Source organism: Schistocerca serialis, chromosome 5, assembly GCF_023864345.2.
Source record: "Schistocerca serialis cubense isolate TAMUIC-IGC-003099 chromosome 5, iqSchSeri2.2, whole genome shotgun sequence".
NCBI classification, from domain to species: domain Eukaryota; kingdom Metazoa; phylum Arthropoda; class Insecta; order Orthoptera; family Acrididae; genus Schistocerca; species Schistocerca serialis.
In genome coordinates this window covers 388,047,341-388,066,053 of record NC_064642.1, presented here as the reverse complement: position 1 = coordinate 388,066,053, position 18,713 = coordinate 388,047,341, and the positions used below count along the sequence as shown (strand labels likewise).

Below are 18,713 nucleotides of genomic sequence, written 5' to 3'. Positions count from 1 at the left end.
GACCTGGAATCCAAAAATTGTAAATTTTTATTGTAATACAAAAATTGTTGTTATCTGTCTGTCCGTCCGTTTATCTGTTAAGACCCTATTTTTTCATGAACGGGTTGAGGTATCACATAGAAATTCAGGTCACATATTAAGGTCTATATTCCCCTGACGATGTAACAAATATAAGCTTCTACGTGAATGTAAACAAAAGATACTTTCATTTCTGTCACGTATTTTGATACTCGGAGACTCACTCATCAAAAATTGCAGGGGAGTCGTTCACCTATAATAATGAAATTTGGCAACAAGCGCAGTGAAAGTAAAGGAAATAACACGTAAATTTCAAATTTTAATTATATAACACAAAAAAAAATTTGTTTTGTATTTTGTTGTCTGACTCTGTCCGTCTGTTAAAACCCGTTTTCCTCAGGAACGGGTAAGTGAATCAAGTTTAAATATATATCACGTACTAAGTTCTACGGACCCTTGGCGGTTCAAACAATTTAACCCTCAAAAACTATAGGGACGCCGGCCGGAGTAGCTGAGCCGTTCTAGGCGCTACAGTCTGGAACCGCGCGACCGCTACGGTCGCGGGTTCGAATCCTGCCTCGGGCATGGATGTGTGTGATGTCCTTAGGTTAGTCAGGTTTAAGTAGTTCTAAGTTCTAGGGGACTGATGACCTTAGCAGTTAAGTCCCATAGTGCTCAGAGCCGTTTGAACCTATAGGGAACTTTCCGTTGACGTAGGATCATAAAATTTGGCAAGAAGTGAGGTTTCGCAGTACAAATAAAGGAAAAATCCGAAAATTGTTAATTTGTAATTATATCGCACGGAAATGAGATTTTTTGTCATTTGTTATTCGACTGCCTGCTAAGACCCCATTGTCTCAGGAATGGGTAGATGTACATCTTGCCCGTATTGATATCGATAAAGGGCAGAAATCGAGATACTCTGGACACATGAACTATTTCATTTTTTTTTTTTTGTGTGTGTGTGTGTGTGTAACTACTCTGCTCTCTTTTAGCATGCGTTAAATTTCCATTTGCTCGCATGCACTCATAACTCTTCTTTTCTTGGTTGTATGCGATATTTGTAGGGCTTTGGTAACCTCTTCTTCTTTTACATATTTGAGAGCTGAATACCGTAAACTTTTCTACAGTGTAAACAAACACCAATAAAAATGTTGACTCAGTTAACTACCATGAGAATGCACTAGAGAAATTACATAAGAGTAGTAAAAAAAGATAAAAAAGAAACACTGAGCTTTGTAGGGACGCGCTGTCCAGTTGTGAAAATTTTACACTTTCCATGGCTTTACAAAATCTTGTTGAATGGAAAGAAAAGACGATTATTTTAGTCCTCTCACTGGCATCCGAGTCGTAGAAATATCTTGTTGACACAGACATAATGTTTCAGTCTGCCATAAAAAATCCATAATTACCGTATTGTTAATGCTCGTAGACTGAATAATTTTTTAGTCTTTGGTATGAGACAATTACGCTTTCGCTCATGTTTGATACTTATCCTGCCCATTCCTATAGGACACTATGTATCAAGAGCGATGAAAACCAGGCGATTTTGATGAGCCCATGTACAATGCTACGTTATTGTATTCGATGAGGCGAGGAGGTTGGTTGAAATTCCATGCGGGCACATAGACTGTTTTCCTCGATTTCAATAAATAAGCTCGTCGTTGATTCTATTTGATCAAATTCTCATGAGTTTTTACTGTTCTTTCGAAGGGTATATATAAACTGCATGATGGCTTTCCTTTCTTCGCACTAGAGTTCCCTAAGCGAAATTTTTCATTCATAGGATTCGAACCGGAAGCTGCTTCACCGCGACAGATGGAGCTCAGTCACAGAGTCGGATAGCTACTGGACTCATAAATTTATATATTCCTTCGTGTTAGTCTGATGTTGATATTTGGGGAGGTACAAGTTAAAATGATATAATCTGTAACAGAAAAACAGGTTGTACAGAAATGGCACGAATCATTTCCTTTGTGGGGAAAAAATATTGTGATAGGCTATGGACATTATGCTCACAGTGAGGTGTACTGAGGTGACAGAAGCCACGGGATACCTCTTAATATCGTGTCGGATCTCCTTTTGCCCGGCTTACTGCAGCAAATCGACGTTGCATGGACTCAACAGGTCATTGGAACTCCCCTGCAGAAATATTGAGCCATCCTACCTTTATAGCCGTTCACAATTGCGAAAGTGTTGCCAGCGCACAATTTTGTACACGAACTGACCTATCGATTATGTCCCATAAATGTTCGATGGGATTTATATCGGGAGGTATGGGTCGCCAAATTATTCGCTCGAACTGTCCAGAATGTTCTTCAAACCAGTAGCGAATAATTGTGAGCCGGTGACATGGCACATTGTTAAAAAAGAATTGAACTGTTGTTTGGAAACATGAAGTGCATGCATGGCTGGAAATGGTCTCCAAGTAGCCAAACGTAACCATTTCTAATTGATGATTTATGCAGTGTGGCCAGAGGATCCGTTCCATTCCATGTAAACGCAGCCCACACCATTATGGAGACAGAGTGCCTTGTTGACAACTTGGGTCCACGGCTTCGGGGGGCCTGCGCCACATTCGAACCCTACCACCATCTCTTACCAATTGGAATCTGGGGTCATCCGACCAGACCAACGAGAGGCACTGCAGGGGATGTCGTGCTGTTGGTAAAGACACTCATGTCGGTCGTCTGACTTTGAAAAGCCAGATTTCGCCACACTGTCCTAACGGATACGTCCCACATTGATTTCTGTGGTTATTTCACACAGTAGTTATTGTCTGTTAGCACTCACAACTCTACGGAAACGCCGCTGCCATTGGTCGTTAAGTGAAGGACGTCGGCCACTGTGTTGTCCGTGGTGAGAGGTAATGCCTGAAATTTGGTGTTTTCGGTACACTCTTGACAATGCAGATGGAATGTCCCATGCGCCTAGTTCAAACCACCAACCCGCGTTCAAAGTCTATTAATTCCCGTCGTGCGGCCGTAACCAAGTCGGACACCTTTTCACATGAATCACCTGGGTACGAATGACAACTCTTCCAAAGCACTTTTATACCTTGTGTACGCAACACCACCGCCATCTGTATATGTGCATATCGCTATACCATGACTGTATCACCTCAGTGTAGTTGCTGACGTGTTTCTAAAGCGAATTCATAATTGCAGTGTCGCCATCACTACAATTACTTAGCAGAATACGATGATGATTTAGTATTTGTACACAACCATTTACAGTCGAAGAAAAAAGCAATAATACAATGACAATAGCAGAATGCCAAATAAGTGGAAACCACAGCACAGTGTAGTTCGCATATATTACTATTTTATCGAAACCTATTTACTCTTGTTGGCAACGGAGCTTTAGTAACAACACCGTTCAAGTAACTGTTAAAGTCCGAATACGGTAAACGTTTACAGTTTGACGTTTAAATGTTTTGTAGTGATTATCACTCTGTCGTTGCTCCTAAGACGAATGTGTTGAGAGGTTCTCGAAAGCTGACAGAATGTTAGCAGTCCCCTGTAGCGATGACGAGACCCCTCAACTTGAATCGAGAACAAATGCACCTAATACGAAATTTGAACTTGTTATCTTACGACAGATGTGTCCTATTTTCCCAACGATGGCCTTTGGAGCTTTGCAACATGGATTCCGAAGTCGTAGCTACTCTGTTTTCTACTTTCACCCGTGTTTTCGTACTTTTCAGTGCTAGATTGTAATGTAATACTCAAGGGTGCTTTATCTAAACACAGAGACAATTAACTTCTGCAGTTGTGGTGTTCACTAGATCGAGACTGTTTCTTTTCTGTTCTGATATTTTTTACTGAAGTCTTCTGTCACATTTGCATTGTAAAGATTACCGTTTCATTCAAATATTGACCATCTTGAAATCAATTAAAACGAATAAGAACATGTTAAGTTTGATCTTACAGAACTGACCTAGAACACACGATACACGCAACAGTTTATACGATACCCACTGTACTTCCGGAGCAACTCAGCTGTTTTAAGTGTAGTCCACAGCCTCCACGAGTCACTAGTGCGCAGGGGCTGGATAAAAATTTGAGCACACGGCGATACATACATGCTTGAACTTACATGCACGCCTGCAGCTTGCGTTGTTGTTTTTGACCGCGAACGACGCCCGTGCAGTGCCCTCAAAATGTTGCAAGTGTCAGCCGGGGCCAGAATTGTATTCTGTGTAGTTGTGAGTGCATTATGTCGGAGTTAAGCGAATTCGAATGTATGCAGATTGTGCCTGTATAGTAGGTGCTTCGGCAATCAAGGTAGCCGAAGTGTTCCCTGTTTCAACAGGCACCCTATCGGAGATTTATGCCGCATACAGGTAAAGCGGAAAAACATCATGCGGATGAAGGGTTGTGTTGGGTGATCGTGACAAACGATCATTGACGACGTCTGTGACGAAAAATTTACACTGTTCTGTTTAGGAACTACAACGGTATTACCGTCTCTTACTTCCCATACTCAATACATTTATGCGGTCTCACATCTATTCATTTAACTGTTTAATACTCTCTAACGTAACATTGTCCCCTACTTCGCGGAACTGACGAGTGAGATGTTTCAGGGGTATTAGAGTAGATAATATCCCTGTTTCGTTTGCCAGCGAAAGTGAGGGCTAAGTGGTAGAGGAGGAGAAAATTTGTTAGGTACATCTGCTTCATCACTGTCATCAGTGATGTGATGATTTCACTCATCAACTTTCTTAGTAAACTTCTCTCTTGTCTCATATTCTAGAACACTTTGCAAAAGACAGTAAACTGAGGAGATTCAGTTATGAATCATTATCATGGAAGCTATCAGAAAATCTGAGCTTAATTTACAACTTGATTCGAACACAATAATGTGACTAAAATTTACAAATAGTGTGTTTATATTTGGGTCTTTCTTACTCCTCGATATATGTCGTCGTTACTTGAGATATGATGTTTTTCTGACGCTCATTATAATGTGTCATGAAGTAACAGAAGTATCAAAATTGTGCCTCTAATTGGTATTGGAAATGAAAGAATCGCGACAGATCTGAGAAAGTAAATAGATCACTAAAGTCAATACTTCGGCTTGATTCAGCTGTAGCTCCATTACTTTGTCCTGTCTGTTAAGCATCACGTGGAACCTGAATTAAAAAGAATAGGCACCTTGTCCATGGATTTTGATAGCCCTCTGTTATTCTATGATACAGGCGTGACTTTATACAAAAGCCCTTTCCGGAGGCCCGTGTGTTCCTAGAAGAGGTATAGCGAGTTTCCATTGTAGTTGTCTGGATATGCATGTACTCTCAATATTTTTCTCCGTTTATTTCAAAAGATTCTTTCGTGTCTAAATTAAATTCAGGATACAACCAAAGCAAAATCTGTAACTCTTCACACAAATAGGCTACTCTACAACTTTATGTATCTGTTTAAGAACTAGCAGATTACAAACAGTTTTCTATTAACAGGGATCCATTAGAAACTAACGAGGGCATACCAAGACAAAAGTTCATGTAGGGACGAAGTTTCAGTATTTACAGATATTTATGTATGTCACTGGACACAAAGGAAAACACAGTGGTCATTTTCCTGTGTGCTTTAGTTAACAGTTAGTCGCCATCATAGGTAGCACGGAATCACAAACTCTCAGTGATAAATCAAAAATAATCTTTCTGCGAACAACCGTTCAATTTCGTATGCACTTATCAGAGTGCACTGATAAAATGAAATTTCTGAAACTCTTCAGGAACTAACACACTAACCGGGGTCAGGGATTTTCTCTGCCACGTGATAACTGGGTGTTGTGTGATGTCCTTAGGTTAGTAAGGTTTAAGTAGTTCTACGTTCTAGGTGACTGATGACCATAGATGTTAAGTCCCATAGTGCTCAGAGCCATTTGAACCACTTTTTTTAACACACTAACGGCGAGACGCTTTTGATGATACTTCCGACAGTTTAGAGACATGTCTGTCATTGGCAGAACAATTGTGTACGTCTGAGGAATAAAATTATTTGATATCTCGCAGAAGCACATAAAAATATCACTCTTACATTAGACCTACTATTAAGGACATATTCTTTCTGACAAAACTTACTTCCAAAGGATTCGATATTAGGAAGTCTCAATAAAAATTTAAGTTTTGCATAGTTGCTGTATGTCACTTAAGGCGAATTCGGAATGGTTATTCTGATTTTTTCGAATGTACAGGGTGGTCAAAACAGTCTGAAAAGCTTTTAAGGGTGTTGCAGTGTATTGTGTTGAGGAATAAATGTTAAGGAAAAATTTGATACGTTGCACCGCTTCCGAGCTAATTAGCATTGAAGGTAGCCAATCAGGCCGTGGCGCGAGCACATTCAAGCAGCCCACCAGATACAGTCAGTTGTTCTCATAGCGTAGATGACAGAGCACGAGACCACTCCGTCTTTGGCTCGGGTTCGATCCTTATTACTGTCCCAGGTCCAGTTTTTGTCTCGCTCTCTTGTTCAGCTTTAGGAAACCAAACGATAAGCATGTTTGGCGACACCGTCTCCAGGGAGCAGCTTGAATTTGCGCGCGAGGCGGTCTGGTTGGCAAACCTCAAGGCTAATTAACTCGGAAACGGGGCAGTGTTTCGAATTTTATCCCCAGTAATTATTTCTTAGCACAACCTACCGAGAAACACCCTTACAACGTTCTCACACTGTTTCCGACCATCCTGTTCCAGCTGAGCTATTGTTTGTGAGGTAACTGTTGTCATTCTTGTGTGTGTGTGTGTGTGCGTGTGCGTGTGCGTGTGTGTGTGTGTGTGTGTGTGTGTGTGTGTGTGTGTTGGATGGTCGAGAGGAGGAAATAAGTTCTTTCTTCTTAGTACCAGCACCTGTTTGGGTGAGCACCTTCATTTGCCTCGCACACTGCCCCACAGGTTGCCAAGAGTGCGAGGCCATGTGCCAAATCAATTTGTAGTTGTGAAATACTAAGAAAAGAATGAAAGAAAATTCAGCTGATCTTCATATCGAAGTCCATCCAGTGAAGTTACACAATGAGGCTCGATACGTTTTGTTTACCACTGAACAACAAAATATATTTTTATTACTTTGAGATCACAGAATACCAAATAAAGTTTTCTCCTGCGATTATCCTAATACATTCATAGTTACTCACATGCTACTCCTATATCTAAACATCTGTAGTGGCAAATACTTCCTATAAGTAACTCAATTGCTAATAAACGTCAACACGGTGCTTATCTATATGATGGGTAATGCTTTGAGCTTGATTTAGGAATAATCCCTCTTGCTCTTATACAGCATCCATCTCGCAAACGCTATAGACTTGTGTTCCTGCCCATTTCATCTTCCATAGCACTGTCCCATTTCATCTTCCAGAGCATTTCACTGAGTCCGCAACAGAAACTGTCCGTCGTAAGATTAAACGGCTGCGCAAGATCACGATGAGCTAAAACTCATGCATTGCCTAAGTCCTCCTTGATCCTACGAAACTCCTGTTCAATAGCTCTATCCACTTACAAGAAACGTTCTTCCTGGAGAGGGCTGATGGCTCAAATGGCTCTTAGCACTATGGGACTTAACTTCTGAGGTCATCAGTCCCCTAGAACTTAGAACTACTTAAACCTAACTAACCTAAGTACATCACACACGTCCATGCGCGAGGCAGGATTCGAACCTGCGACCGCAGCGGTCGCGCGGTTCCAGACTGTAGCGCCTAGAACCGCTCGGCCACCCCGGCTGGCGCGAGGGCTGATAATCTGCCTGTAGGATCCCACTATTCCCGTAAAATAACATACCTGAAGTACAGTGAAGGTTACTTAAATGTAGCATACTGCACTGAATTTGTTGGGATCGGACATTATTCCCTCTCAACAGATTATGTCACCGAAAACTTTCGTACGCCTTCGCCCAGATACAAACTGTTGTTAGTCCACAATCACTGCTCTATCTTCCATTTCTTGTGATACCTGTCCTAGTAGTGTTCCATACAGTGAAGTTACACAATGAGGCTCGATACGTTTTGTTTACCACACATTTTGTGTGGAGTTAGTTATGTCCTATATTCAGGTGATGACCTTACTTTCTAGGCTGAGACCCAACACATCTTCCATAACTCTTACAAGTGGCGCAAGTGGTAACCTCGTAAACTGGTAAGACCTTTCTCCTCCAGAAAAGCTGTGCGTTGTCAGAAAGCCTATGTTAACTTATTCTTCCAATACCCAGATGTAATATCGAGACTAATTAGCATTTGTCCCCTGTGAAATCTCTTAAGACTTCATCTATTAATTCTGGCCGGTTTCTGTCCTCCCCCACGATTTGATTCAGCTTCCGAAATTCGAGAGCTAACCGCATTGTTTCATCGTTCTTGAAAGTAGTCACCATGAGGTTACTGTAGCGGCTTATTGTTGGCTCTGTGACGTATCCATACAGCATGCATTGGACTTCCTTAGCCACCGCCTCCCTCTTTTCTGGTGGGATTGGGTATCGTTTAATGGAGAAAGTCAAGTTAAGTTTCACTTTAAATTCAAAATAAAATTGTCTTATTTCATCCAGATGTGGTGAAAACACATGTCGGTAACGGTACAGCAATTTGCTTAACCGGTATTTCTCCTCGGGTAATATCTTCATTAGTTCTGCCACATTTGCTTGAATTACATACATTGCCCGTTTGCTTGGAAGACACTCCTATCCCAAGCACCTTCGTTGTTACGCAAATGGTGCAGAAGTCTGAGGGAGAAACTTGCTCTCCATGCAGATTCCCAGGCATTCTGCATGACCATTCGTGTAGGGTACTGATACAGAGTGACATGCAATGGAACGGAATCAGGGTGAGGATGGAGGGAGAAGTGTGGAGGCACTTCCCCACTGAACGTGGAATATTCAAGGGACCTGCAAACGTTGCCCTCAGATTGCTTTTATCGGCTATCTGTATCAACTTAAAACTACCAATGGGCTACAAGAGCTTAGAATTTATGTCCAAAAGAAGCCTCAATCAATCGCCTTGGTAGACTGGTCCTGGTATCCTTAAATCGAACAGGGAATTGTGCTTCTATGCATTCAATGGCTGAGCCTACAAGACAATGCGAAGTGGGAATGCGTATTACTGAGCTGCCCACGAGTCTGAGAGACTCAAGGAGCAAGGTTCTCTTTAGAAAGAAGCTACAACAAAGGGCTGATTTGTCCAGTGGAGTATAAAACGTTGTCCGAGTGCGAAGAAGACCGAATCAGCAGGCTGCAGATGGGACACGTTCGTGACCACCTGTCGTTCTTCTGCATGATTTTAAGTTGCACTAGAAGTGCCTATAAATATTACTGAGGTGACAAATGTCATGGATACCCCCTAATAGCGTGTTGGACCTCCTTTTGCCCCGCAAAGTGCAGCAACTCGACGTGGCATGGACTCATTAAGTTGGAAGTCCACTGCAGAAATATTGAGCCATGCTGCCTCTGTCTGTATATACGTCCATAATTGCGAAAGTGTTGCAGTACATGAATTTGTGAACAACTGACTTCTCTGTCTCACGTCGGGCGATCTAGGTGGGCAAATCATTCGGTCAAACTGTTCAGAATGTTCTTCAAACCAAAGAATTGTAGCCCGGTGACATGGCGCACTACCATCCATAGAAATCCCATCATCTAGCCGAACATAATGATTTACAGTAATGATCGGTTCACTTGGACCAAAGGACCGAGTTCATTCCATGTAAACACAGCCCAAATTATTATGGAGCCACCACTGGCTTGAACAGTGCCTTGTTGGCAACTTGGGTCCACGGCTTTGTGGGGTATGCGCCACTCACGATCCGCACTATCAGTTCTCACCAACTGAAATCGGTGCTCATCTGACCAGGTCACGGTTTTCCAGTCGTCCAGGATCCAGGCGGTATGGTCACGAGCCCAAGAGAGGCGCGTCGATCGACTGCTGCCATAGACAGTTGTTGACATATTTCGCCCCACTATCCTAACGGATACGTTCTTCGTACGTCCTACATTGATTCTGCAGTTATTTCGTGCAGTGTTGCTTGTCTGTTGGCACTGACAACTCTCGGTCGTTAAGTAAGCCAAAAAAAATCGCTGTGCTGCCCATGATGAGAGGTAATACTTCAAATTTGGTATTCTCGGCACGCTCTTGATCTCGGAATATTGACTTTCCTAACAATTTCAGAAATGAAATGCCCCATGCATCTACCGCCAACTACCGTTGTGTGTTCAGAGTCTGTTAATTCCCGAAGTGCGGATGTAACGCCGTCAGAAACGTTTTCACATGAATCACCTGAGTACAAATGACAGCTCCACAATGCATTATCCTTTTATACCTTGTGTACATGACGGTGCCATCATCTGTATAAGTGCATATCGCTATCCCATTACTCGGTGTACAATGCGGCTTAATCACCCAATAATGTTATTTGTTGTTGTGGTCTTCAGTCCTGAAACTGGTTTAATGCAGCTCTCCATGCTACTCTATCCTGTGCAAGCTTCTTCATCTCCCAGTACTTATTGCAACCTACATCCTACTGAATCTGCTTAGTGTACTCATCTCTTGGTCTCCCTCTACGATTTTTCCCTCCACGCTGCCCTCCAATGCTAAATATGTGATCCATTGATGCCTCAGAACATGTCCTACTAAGCGGTCCCTTCTTCTTGTCAAGTTATGCCACAAACTTCTCTTCTCCCCAATTCTATTCAATAACTCCTCATTAGTTATGTGATCCACCCATCTAACCTTCAGCATTCTTCTGTAGCACCACATTTCGAAAGCTTCTATTCTCTTCTTGTCTAAACTATTTATCGCCCGCACTTCACTTCCATACATGGCAACACTCCATACAAATACTTTCGGAAACGAGTTCCTGACATTTAAATCTAAACTCGATGTTAACAAATTTCCCTTCTTCAGAAACGCTTTCCTTGCCATTGCCAGTCTGCATTTTATATCCTCTCTACTTCGACCATCATCAGTTATTTTGCTCCCCAAATAGCAAAACTCCTTTACTACTTTAAGTGTCTCATTTCCTAATCTAATTCCCTCAGCATCACCTGAGTTAATTCGACTACAGTCCATTATCCTCGTTTTGCTTTTGTTGGTGTTCATCTTATATCCTCCTTTCAAGACACTGTCCATTCCGTTCAACTGCTCTTCCAAGTTCTTTGCTGTCTCTGACAGAATTACAATGTCATCGGCGAACCTTAAAGTTTTTATTTCTTATCCATGGATTTTAATACCTACTCCGAATTTTTCTTTTGTTTCCTTTACTGCTTGCTCAATATACAGATTGATTGACATCGGGGAGAGGCCTGTCTCACTCCCTTCCCAACCACTGCTTCCCTTTCATGTCCTTCGACTCTTATAATTGCCATTTGGTTTCTGTACAAATTGTAAATAGCCTTTCTCTCCCTGTATTTTACCCCTGCCACCTTTAGAATTTGAAAGAGAGTATTCCAGTCAACATTATCAAAAGCTTTCTCTAAGTCTACAAATGCTAGAAATGTAGGTTTGCCTTTCCTTAATCTTTCTTCTAAGATAAGTCGTAAAGTCAGTATTGCCTCACGTGTTGCAACAGTTATTTATGTTATTTAGGTCTGAGAACTTGTATTCTGTGTTAACACCAAGCTTCTTGTATGCTTAAACTCCTCACGCTGGCCTTAGCTAATTTGCAGGTGGGGTAGCGTGTTCGCAAGGTGCTGGTAACCAGGCGAGTGTGTTCCACTGAGCAGGTGCATACGTCACCAGCCTACACCTCACGTGACCGACGGCGTTGGGTTTCAGGGTCCTAGCGAGCATTGCAACGACTTCGTCAAGTGCGGGGACGGCCTGCGGTGCAACTGCGGCCGCTGCACCGGCTGCTCGATGCACACGCTCCAGTGCTACTCCGACTTCAGCACCCCGACCACCTGTCCATAGGCGGCGCGGCGTGGCGCGGCGCGGCGTCTTCTCCGGCTGGCATCAGTATTACAGGGGGCGCCGGCGGTGACACAGCCCACCCCTCGCCGACGCCCCTGCTTCGTTCCTGTTTTGTCACGCGATCTCAATCTAGTCTATTTATTTTGTACAGTGCCGTTTGTGTTCTACGAAGTAGACTTGCGTTTTGTCTTTCCCATTTGTTTAAGTTCCAGTAAAAGTGCTGTTTATTTGGTTGCGTCATGTAACTGTCCTGCTGTGTGTATCACATTGATACCCGACTGCCTCTGAATCACTGACTGAATAAAAAATTATATTTTGAAGCAACGAAATCTCCTGCCTTTTTCTTTGCTTCTGGCCTTCTGTTTCTTGTCTTAAAATTCCCCACATCCAGTTTCCTCTATAGATGTTTCCCACTTCTATCATACTGTATCTTATTCTCCCCATGTGGGTACGCTTTCACCCAAAAGTCAAGTACGACAGCCTACAGATTCACAATTCGTAAAATTTTCCAGTCTATTATACCATGACCGAATGGATTTCACATTTAAACCCAATGTTTCGTCCTCATCTGTGGAGGACATTTTCAAGGGGGCTCGTAGCTTCTTTGAGTGCCCGATACACACCCTGGCTCACTACTGACTGCAACAATATTCCGTTTACACGTGCTTCCACACTGTGACATGGCGTCACAGGTTTTGAATATCCGAGCACAATTGGCCACTGCCGATTGCCGTCGTTTGCTGTTGCTATCACCCCATGGTAGATGTAGAAGAAGAAGAAGAAGAAGAAGAAGAAGACGTGTACCAGCCTTCCACCACAGATGATAGCAACAAAAAATGGTTCAAATGGCTCTGAACACTATGGAACTTAACTTCTGAGGTCATCAGTCCCCTAGAACTTAGAACTACTTAAACCTAAGTAACCTAAGGACATCACACACATCCATGCCCGAGGCAGGATTCGAACCTGCGACCGTAGCGGTCTCGCGGTTCCAGACTGTAGCGCCTAGAACCGCTCGGCTACCCCGGCCGGCTGATAGCAACAGCAAAAATGGAAATGCCGTGTGGCTAGGGCCTCCCGTCGGGTAGGCCAGTCGCCTGGTGCAAGTCGTTCGAGTTGACGCCACTTCGGCGACTGGCGTGTCGATGGGGATGAAGTGATGATGACAAGGACAACACAACACCCAGTCCCTGAGCGGAAAAAATCTCCGACCCAGCCGGGAATCGAGCCCGGGCCGCTAGGTATGACATTCCGTCGCGCTGACCACTTTTATTTTCCATTTTGTTCGGTATTGTTCGTTGCGTTTGGTGTGGGCGGACGTCACAAGACAACCGTTCAAGTTGATCGTTGATCACTTTACTCAGTTTTTTTTTATTACAGAGGGTTAGCAGCCCTCTGACTGAACACGCTGAGCTACCGTGTCGGTAAGACTCAGCTACCATAGCAACAGCGAATGACGGCAATCGACAACGTCCAATTACGCTGGGGTACTCACAACAAGTGACGTCATGCCACTGCGCGGAAACACGCATAAACGGAATTTTACTGCAGTCAGTAGCGAGCTAGACTGTGAGTCGAACACTCAAAGAAGCTACGATCCCCCTTGAAAATGTCCACAGATCGGGACGAAACCATGGGTTTAAATGTGAAATCCATTCGGCCACGCCATTATAGCCCGGAACATTAAATTAATTGTGACATTTCCTGCAGAGAAAATTTACATTTTACAGCCTACAGATTATTATCACAATCTAAAACAAATTTCTTCTGAGCAAACGCCTGGGAATAGCACACGCCCATGGTTAATACGCCAGATTATACCACCGTAATACACACGAGAGGCAGTCATAAAATTTAAATTATACCTCGAAAAATAAAGTTACATGATCAATTTTTTTGTTTTCCGTAGGTATACGTCCATATTTTGAATTTCCCCCGGTACAGTACCGTGGTGTGCCACTAGAGAAGCCATAGCAAAGTAATAGTAGAGTCAGAGTAGAGTATCGTGTCATAATTCGTTTTCCGCAACAGCGGAAATGTTGCAGCTATGTCAGGCCAGGCTAGACGATTCAGAAGTCTTTTTAATTGGCCGACAAAGATGAAAGAGTCCATTGCTGCCGAAAACGAATTATGGCAGGATACTCTAGTTTATCAATGAGCTGCACACTTCGTTTTGGCTCCTGAAGCGGCATGCTATGGTACTATAGGGGGGGGGGGGGGGATTTCAGTGCGCTCCAGAACTGCAGACATGCACCTGCAAACAACCACACAAATAACTGAATAACTACAAATTTCTAGACGATAAATAAAAGCTTATGATTAGCCCTGGTAAGTTCTAAGTAACTCATATCCGTAGACATAAAAACTTATACTATTCGTTTTTCCTTAGCTCTTGCCGAGGGCTGTGTCAACACCCGCAGTAAAGAAAGAATATTAAAACACTGTACTTGATAGTTCCTAAAGGATTTCTTCGCACACTCACAATTATATTTAAAATAAAACATGAGGTTTTGGCAGTAGAACTAGACTGCGTTTGCCACTTTGCTTTTACACGATAATCTTCTCGGATGAAGACAATCAAGCAGCAAAGTGTACAAGTTCAACGCATAAACTTCTACTTCCACATCGCCCGATATCCTTACATCATAATTTTGTGGTACACACTACCCATTTTCCCGACAATGCATCAGACTCCAACACTGATACTTGCCTGACCTGGTCACAGTTTTTTTAAACGCACCACTTAGAAATCTAATATCTCCATCAGTACTGTAGGAAGTGAGTTAAACAGCTCCCCCCAGTACAACAATTAACCAACAAGAACAATGGCAGAAGGAATATGATCCTACCTGATCAACAGTTTCTCCCTTCCACATTATATAGACTGCCTTCTCCATTACCTTTTGACGAACAATCAGCTGAGGCCACTTGCTCGCAATCTTTTCTGTCTCGAATCGAGCAAGGTGGCATAGTGATTAAGACACAGGTAGAGGGTTCCAATATAGATTTAGTTTTTCCATGATTTTCCTGAATCAGTTAAGGTGAATGTCAAGATGGTTTCTTTGCATATGACACAGTCGGTTGCCTCCCCCATTCCTTGTCCATTCAAAACCTGTCCTTCATACCTAATAAACTCCTCTTCGATGCGACGTTAAATCCTAATCCTCCTACTCCTCTGCCTTGATGATTCTTCGTCATCTGCCACGGTCACTAATAGATTCAGAAACATTTCTAATCCAGCTGACTTTCTTCAGCCAGAAGCTGCCACCTAAGTGCAGGCAGATCCAGACGATAACGGAAGAGAAATTTTTCGAAGTTTCCTGCTGTATGTGCACCATCAGCTGAGAACGCTGTTATATTTTTTTTTTAATTGCCATACTTTACAGGAGATACTCGAGGGGCGCGAAAGATGCTGGAGGAGAGATGTGTTACCATCAGATCATCTCAGGAACTCTCAGAAGGATGACTCAACACAGATAATTTGTCATCTAGGTTAACAGATCACTGATGGAACCAAGAGACTTTACAGCCAGCTTCCATTAACTTTCGCAATGTTACAGAGACTGGCTTCTACGTACTGGCATCCGACTGCAGGGTGTACTTATGCAAGAGATCAGCACGCCAGCTAAGAAGGTGCAGTGCTGTTGACTAATTTAGTCGTTGTCCTTCTAGATAAATCAGCAGCTGAGCAGTGACCTCTGGATGCCGACTGAAGATTCCGCCATTTTTGTAATTATGTGCTCATGAAATGACTAACGATGTGTGTCGCTCGAATGATCATGCCCATATTAATCGTGTATTAACTATAGTACACATAAATAATACAGGAACTTCAAATTTTTTCTAGGAAAAGAAACATTTTCATCCGCCAACATTGTAGTCACGTGAAACTATTATAAAACTTGTTGTGGAGTGTTGTTTAACCATAGGATCTCTAATATACAGACTCATACAGTCACGGCAATGTCTTCAGTAGCAGCCAACACCACAGTATTGACAAGTCTACCCGACAATGTAGACTAGGAGACTGCAGAAACTGAGCGTTACGTACGTAGCTGATCAATTACATACCACCTGCGTGATACTTTCAGAGCACGCGGTTACATTTCTTCTGAATGCAGATAGACTGTGTTGATGTTCTCATTCTTTGATTGCATAACAGCAAATGTCGGTAGTCTGAGTGCATAACAGACACTGGTCTTTCTAGAACGAGCTTCTTACGGAAAAAAATATTGCCGTAGTCTAGGAACAACATAAGAACAAAATTTTAATCGCCTTGCCACCACCGTCTGAGTTTATGAAGCAAGATTGTGTTACGCTAAAGACTTACAACTCTTATTCTGTAGGGGTAAGATTGGAATCTCCGTTCAGTCATCTAGATTAATGTTTTTAGTTATGCCTAATGAATCACTTAAAGCGAACGCTGGGATGATTCCTTAAAAATTGCTACGGTTGGTTTTCTGCCTCGTTCTTGCTCAAATCGAGCTTGCACTCTATCAGTAATGTAATGATCGTATGGCACTAATGGCCGGGAGTTCCCACCATGTTCGGCTGCCGAGTTGCAAGTCTTCAGACGACGCCACATTAGGTCACGTGCCGGTCGGTAATTATGAAATGATGATAAGGACAGCACAACAGTCCCCGAATGGAGAAAAACCGCAGTACGGCCGGGAATCGAACCCGGGCCCACTGCATGACAGTCAGATGCGCTGACCACTCAGCTAAGGAGGAATGTCCAAGGGAGAGAACTTGTTGGAGAGTTCGGTGCGAAACACCGAGGAGACTGGTGGAGCCATGAAGTATTCTCTTTGCCACTCTATAGAACGCAACACGTAGCTGCTTTCTATCTCTCTCTCCATCCAAATTTGTCTCCGAGACTTTTGGAATTTAGGTTCGTGAATCAGAGGATCAGTAGGTCCTTCTGGAGGAGTAGTTTGCTCAGGCCTCATACAGATTGATGGCGGAGTGATGAGAACATGAGGCCGGCCGATGGTGGCCGAGCGGTTCTAGGCGCTTCAGTCTGGAACCGCGCGACCGCTACGATCGCAGGTTCGAATCCTGCCTCGGGCATGGATGTGTGTGATGTCCTTAGGTTAGTTTTAAGTAGTTCTAAGTTCTAGGGGACTGATGACCTGAGATATTAAGTCCCATAGTGCTCAGAGCCATTTGAACCATTTTGAGAACATGAGGACACATCATGCAACCGCCGTCTTTCACAATATTCTTGTCCAGTCGAACTGTCTGTTCGAGACAATAGTACAGTATGCTCAATCTAGTCTTGCTAGTAGATAGTATGAGTGGCTAACGAGAATTTGAGGACGCATCATTCAGCCACCTTCTTTTAAACACTCTAGCACAATCCAGGTGCCTCTCCTGCATTGTGAGATCGCAGTCACATTGGTCAGAGAACAAATAGGTACTGCTGGAAGATTTTATAGTAGTACGGATTTATCAGTTCTTGTGGGTTGGGTTGTTTTTGGAGGAGGAGACCAGACACGAGGTCATCGGTCTCATCAGATTAGAGGACGAGGAAGGAAGTCGGCCGAGCCCTTTCAAAGGAACTATCCCACCATTTGCCTGGAGCGATTTAGGGAAATCACGGAAAACCTATATCAGGATGGCCGGACCCAGGATCAGTTCTTGTGTCTTCCGAGTGTACAGAATGACAACAGGCTAATGAGAACTTCAGGATGAGCCGCGCAGCCGCCTTCTAATGTCCAGTTACCTCCTCGAGATGTTTGCATCTCATACAATCTGGTTCGAAGAGACTTAGAGGCTCCTGAAGCGCTGTACGGTAGCACAGTATGCTCAGTCTTCTACTCTTCTAGTGTACAGGTTGATGATAGGATGTTGAGAACTTGAAGCAGCATTACACAGCCAACTTCTGACTTTGGCAACACTTAAGCCTCCTCCAACTGTCTCTCCTAGATTTTGGGACTTTGAACTCATGAGCCAGAGGAGAATTAGGCACTTTGGATGATTGTATGGTAGTAAAACAGTAATCTGTTTTGTATGTTCCAAAAATACATGTTGGGATGAGAACTCGGAGACGGAGCATGAAGCTGCCTTCTTCTCCAGCTCTGTTCAGCTACCTCTCTGAGATTTTGGGACCGCGTAGAAGTGAAATATGTGCTCCTGAAGGATTCTGCGGTACCACAGAATGCTCAGCCCTTGTATTTTCCAAGTGCACAGGTTTGAGGCCTGACGGGCGCCTGTTTGTGTGGTGCGCAGGGTCCTGGAGACAAGTGCGGCGGGCCCTACGAGCTGCACGGCAAGTGCGGCGACGGCATGGACTGCCGGTGCGGCGTGTGCAGCGGCTGCTCCATGCAGAGCCTCGAGTGCTTCTTCTTCGAGGGCGCAGCGCCCAACTCCTGCTAGTCGGCCGCCGTCCCGGACACCGCTCCCAGTATTACGCGTCGGACCTCACACGGACACGTCACCACGCTGCACGCCTCTATTTATTCGTTTCGCCTACGTGTCACTGATTGTACCTGTACTGAGCAAATATGTTTGTGTCGTATTATTTGACTACCTCCGTAAGAAAAATATTTAATTTTTCTTTGCTTTCCTGGCAATGCAATCTTATTTTACATTCATTCCGTCTTGTTTATATTTTGTTAAAAAGACTTGTGTATCACATTGATACTTTCGGTCTCTTCTGTGATATATTTGCACAATAAAAATTATTTGCTACACGTTCACTAATAAGTCTTTTTCGTTTAGATTAATACATCTCTTTCTGTCTACCTATTTCCCTTAATCACCGGAGGAAACACTTCCTGATGAACATAATACACATTGATGAGACA

At 43.3% G+C, this 18,713-nt stretch overlaps 1 protein-coding gene across 2 annotated transcripts in view; it reads left to right on the top strand.

The window, feature by feature from the left end:
• The window catches only part of LOC126480816 (neuroparsin-A), a 153,461-nt gene extending 134,994 nt beyond the window's left edge, over positions 1 to 18,467 (top strand). The window contains exon 5 of one of the 2 annotated variants that reach the window (XM_050104146.1): positions 18,136 to 18,467. In XM_050104146.1, coding sequence (XP_049960103.1) covers positions 18,136 to 18,282 — 147 coding nt within the window. In that variant the 3' untranslated portion in view covers positions 18,283 to 18,467. Of the gene's footprint in view, positions 1 to 11,769; positions 12,234 to 18,135 lie in introns of those variants that run through there. The other variant, XM_050104149.1, reaches the window with a different exon arrangement.
• Positions 18,468 to 18,713: the final 246 nt, after the last annotated feature.